The 5,196-nt window shown below is 43.3% G+C and overlaps 1 protein-coding gene across 1 annotated transcript; it reads left to right on the forward strand.

Annotated features, from left to right (window-relative positions):
• Nucleotides 1-3,993: 3,993 nt before the first annotated feature.
• LOC130478676 (olfactory receptor 1086-like) lies at nt 3,994-4,950 on the forward strand. The gene has a single exon (XM_056850837.1). It carries the CDS (start codon nt 4,009-4,011, stop codon nt 4,948-4,950), a length of 942 nt encoding a protein of 313 aa, XP_056706815.1. The 5' UTR covers nt 3,994-4,008.
• Nucleotides 4,951-5,196: the final 246 nt, after the last annotated feature.

The following is a 5,196-nucleotide window of genomic DNA, read 5'->3' on the forward strand; positions in this document are numbered from 1 at the left end:
TGTTGGCCACATGCCGTACCCATCCCTCCACATCCGGATGATTTCCCTGCATAAAAGCCCAGTGCTGCAATTCGGGGTTAAGTCCCTCACGGAAATATTGTACCCGGGTGGCCTCACTCCAGTCCAGGAATTTATTCGAAAGCAATTGAAACTCGCTTGCATATTGCACCACCGATTAAGTCCCCTGGAGCAGTTGCAGCAGGGCTGTCTTGGCCCGCTCCCCCCGGTGCGGGTCTTTGAACCGGTTCTGGAGAGCAATCATGAAGTCATCCAGACTTCGCAAAACAAGGGAGCGTAATTCATACTGTTGTACCATCCACGCCGCGGCCTCTCCTTGCAGCAGCAAAGCAATGTACTGAACCTGGCTTTCATCAGAGGTGAAAGTTTCCCCCTGCTCCCACATGAAAACATCCACTTGGATCAGAAAATAAGACAGCAGGTCACTTGACCCATCAAAAGTCACCTTCAATTCCCACCGGTGTGGCGGGACTGGGGCGGGTTGGTTCCCCGGTGGCGGTGGTGGAGGTACAACAGGCTGTCCCGCCCCAACGGGCTGCTGAGGCTGTGGCGGTCTCCGCCGCCTATTGTCCAACTCCCGTGCCATGTCGTGCATCACGGCATACATGGCATCCATCCGTTCAGACATCTCCTGTCTCTCGAACTGTAGGTGCCGACGTTCTTCTTCCCACTCATGCCATAGGAGAGATTCCCGTTGGGCCACATCTCCATCAAACTCCTCCAACCCGGAGACCGCTGGCTTCCGTCGCATGGTAGTGACCCCCGATGGGGCCCAGGAGCGGGGAGAGTCCAGCCAAGTACTGAGATGGGATACTCATGGTTTGGCACCCGCCCCAGCCCTGTCCGGCTTCTCTCCCACAGGCTTCTCCTTCTTGGAATCAGGATCGGGCTCACCCGGCTCCGTCTTGTCCTCCTCTTTCTTGTCATCCGCCATAGCCACCCGTGCGTTAGGATGGGAGCGGAGATCAGAGTAAGAAGATTAGCAGCTTAATGTCAGGTTCTCCAGCCAACCTGGGCAATTCCCAAAAAGCCACTCGCTCAGACTGTCAAGTCAGAAGCAGGTAAACCTTATTGAAGAAGCAACAGGTACCGCTAAGGCAACTTGCAGGTTCAAAGCTGCTAATGACGAGCCAGACTACAAGGCATAACTGAAAGCATGATTACATCACAGGTGCCGTTTCAAACGGCCAGGGAAAGGAATAGATAACGGTGCTTGGCAGGAAGGAGGGAGAAGGGAGCCTAACCACAGTACTGCTTGTTAGCCGCTCAAGGCCAAGGCAAAGGGAGGGGGGAAGGGAACAGGGAATGGGAACAACAGAGTAAATGAACAGCAACGGAAATATGCAAACACTGGCCTAACTTATGTCAGGAGCCTGATCGCTTGTACGGGCCAGCCCAAGCATGGCTAGGAAAGGAATCAGGAGACATTCAGTGAAGAATCAAAAGACAACCTCTGACATTCTGAAAATCTGGCCTTGTATCTCTGGATTACCTTTTCTGCATTGTGCTTGGTTTTGAAGATCCACTTACACCCTACTGCCTTTTTTCTTGGTTACACTACTGTAGTTGCCCATGTCTGATTCTTAATTAAAGATTTGATGTATTTTTCTGCAGTTTGTCTCTACTTTTCAGCTTTTCTTGTGAGCACTTTCTAGCCTTGCAAGAGAGGAGTGATTTTGTGAGCATTCTAGGTATTATAGAATACTCCCCTCCTTCTCATCCATGTTCACATATTATGTGATTGAATGCTTTGACTGGCATCCAACAAGAATTGCTTTTACCTGAAGTTGTATGTGTTTTCTTTTTACCTAGAAAGAAGATGACTGGCTGGGGGGATGGGGGGGAGAAGGCCTTTACTACCCCCCTTCAAGCAAGCTAGCCTCCTTTCCTCCTGGGTGCTGCTGCTCATTAATTTTTTGAAACAAGAAAAAGGACCCCTTTCAGATCCATATGCTGCTGGCAGAAAGGAAGTGGATGGGAAGGGAGCTTTAGAGTCTCAGGATCAGATAATGAAGGGAAGCATATATTTGTAAGGAATAAAACTGGAAAAGATTGCATAAGAACTGCATAAAATTGCATAAAAGATTGCATAAGAACTGCATAAGAGGGGTCTGCATCAGAGGGAAAGTCCTCTAGCCCCCCAGAACAGGTGGGAATGAGGATAAGAGTAGGCAAGAGTGGACTCAGAACTGTGTGTATATAAATTCAAAGGAATTTCCAATTTCAATATGTGGAAACTTCCCAATTGCATCTTTGTGCACTATATCAATTATTTTAACTATTCTGAAGATTGTAATTTGGCTTCTATTCAGTACTTTATTAATAGAAGTCAATGCACCTGGGATGTGGATGTGTACCTGAGATACTCCAGAGAGTAGACCCAAACTCGAATGTTTCCCCACACGATTAGCTTTTTCTTTTATAGTTCCAGAGAGAGTAAAATAAATGTTTGATCATGTTTGGCTCTGAATGAAGCCCGTTCCTGGGTCATCTGAATACACTTGGATTTCCTCATAGAACCAGGAGGATTTTTCTATGTAACAGCTATTCTTTGATCAGCTTGAAAAATATACTTCCAAAAACTTGCCTAATCTATAGAATTAAAAGATAGTTCATTAAGGAGTTATTTTCAGTTTGTGTGTGTGTGTGTGAGAGAAAAAAACTGTGGTTATACATAAGATTATTTCACATAGTTATTACTTATTGGAGCATGCTTCTGCACCTCCATGTGAAAGTTGTGTGACAAACGATTTTTTAATTTAATGAAATAAGGAGAAGTATTCAGAAAAGCAATCACAGAAGCTCAGCAGAAAAAGCACAATAGAATCTGGAACTAATTACTGACAAGCAAAAGATAAATGCAATCTTTTTGAAATATTTTGCATTTAAAGGAACCTTTCTACACTGCTTGCCTGGTATGTATATTTGTCTGACATGTATATTTGTCTAAATTATCTGTGGTAGGATTTGCTTCAAAATAAAAAGGATTGCAGCATTAGAGATTATTTTATTGTAATGAACCAAGAACAGTTGAATAGGTACTGATATTATAAGAAAAGGGGAAGTTATGCAACACAACTGATGAATGTCTGTAATAATGAAATGAGAGTCTGTATGTGGCTGCTTACTTCAAGTCATTTTGAGGGGAAAGAGGCTCCTTTTAGACCAGAGGCCAGTTCCCCCAATGCCTTGAGCCCATAAAAGCATATTGTTTTAGCCAGCAAAGAGCTGACTTTCAGCCAATCTTAGGCATATAGATGAACACAGCACTGTTCATGTTTTTGACATCTGGTCAGCCTTATCAATTGTAAAGAATCAGTCTTCAGTGGAAAATAACAGGCATGCATATGACTGGATCAGCAACACAAGTGGAAGTCAGCCCAGGGTGCTAAAAACCTACAGCTCCCCCCGAGTCTGAGCACATCTGCAACCTGACCTTGAGTAACATACTGTCCACTGTTACTGAGAGGGTGAGCCGAACAGCTATCTTATGGCAAATGTAAAGACCATATTTCTCATTTTATACCACTTGGCATTCTATAGCACGCCAACTCTCCTGTAACAACTGTGACTATAGTCATGCAGTTCATTCCAGAGAAGTATGTTTTAGTTAATCTAAAATCATTTGCTTAAAGCCTTAGTTTGTTAGAAAAACCCTTCCTTTTTCTTACAAATACATCTGCGGTGTAGTTAGGAAATAATACTGTTCGAAGTAATTTTGCTATAAAATCAGTGCCTTTCACTGTGGAGACAGCATTTACTACTAAAAGAAGTAACATCTACTGCTGAGAAATCATCCTGTTTCAGTTTCCATTAATCCCTCCACAATAGAGAGGGACTTAGGCCCTTATGTCCTTTTCTTTCTTAAAAAAAATTATTGATAAATAAACAAAGAGACCCTTGTGTCTTTATTGCACTACTACTGTTCAAGTTGTGAAAAGGAAAAACAATAGTAACTGCCATTTCATTTTGATTTCCACAGTGTTAGCAATGCAGATGAGAAACAACACATTCGTGACTGAATTCGTGCTCACAGGGCTGACGGATATTCCAGAGCTGCAGATCCTCCTGTTTGTGATGTTTGTTGCTGTTTATGCCATCACCCTGGTGGGCAATCTGGGTTTGATTTCCTTACTCAGGTTGTCTCCTCAGCTTCACACTCCCATGTACTTTTTCCTCAGCCACTTGTCTTTCCTCGACGTCTGTTATTCTTCATCCGTCACCCCCAAGTTGGTAACTGATCTTTTAAAAGAGAAGAAGCTAATTTCTTATGCTGGTTGTTTCACTCAGTTTTACATTTATGTTGCGTTTGCCACCACTGAATGCTATCTTCTGGCTGTGATGGCGTATGACCGCTATGTGGCTATTTGTAGCCCACTACTCTATTTAGTCACCATGTCTCTAAGAAAACGTGTGTTCCTAATAGCTGTTTCCTATGCTGCTGGGAATATAAATGCCTTAGTCCATACAGTTGCTGCTTCTAGACTATCATTCTGTGGCCTAAATACCATTCATCACTTTTATTGTGAGGGTCCTCCACTGTTTGCAATTGCATGTTCCGACGTCAGTCTCAATGAGCTGCTGATGTTTGTGTGTGTTGGGTTCAATTTGATAACAACCTTTGTTACAATTCTCATCTCTTACACCTGCATCCTGGCCACCATTTTAAAGATCAGCTCTTCCAAGAGCCGGCAGAAAACCTTCTCCACTTGCACATCTCACCTCATTGTCATTATCATTTTCTATGGAGGTTTTGGCATCATGTATGCACGTCCTAGTTCTAGGCAAACTCACAATCTGGACAAAATAGTCTCTGTGTTTTATATAGTGGTTACTCCCATGGTGAACCCCATGATATATAGTCTGAGGAACACTGAGGTAAAGAATGCCTTCAGAAAATTTCTGGGGAGATCTGTTTTCCAGCACATGTGACCATACCTGTTTCACGATATCTGTTTTCCTTCTATTTTTTTTTTTTAGTAGTTATACGTTACCTAGGTAAGAAGAAAAGATACACAACTTCAGCTGAAAAATTCTTGTGGGATGCCAGTCAAAGCATTCAGTCACATAATATGTGGACACGGATGGATGACTGGGGAGAATCAGTGGTTCCACTTGTTTCAAAACACCCTGGTATGCTTGCTTTGTCCCTTGATGTATCTCTCCAGTTTTCCTGGT

The sequence above is a fragment of the Euleptes europaea genome, chromosome 6, assembly GCF_029931775.1.
Source record: "Euleptes europaea isolate rEulEur1 chromosome 6, rEulEur1.hap1, whole genome shotgun sequence".
Lineage (NCBI taxonomy): Eukaryota > Metazoa > Chordata > Lepidosauria > Squamata > Sphaerodactylidae > Euleptes > Euleptes europaea.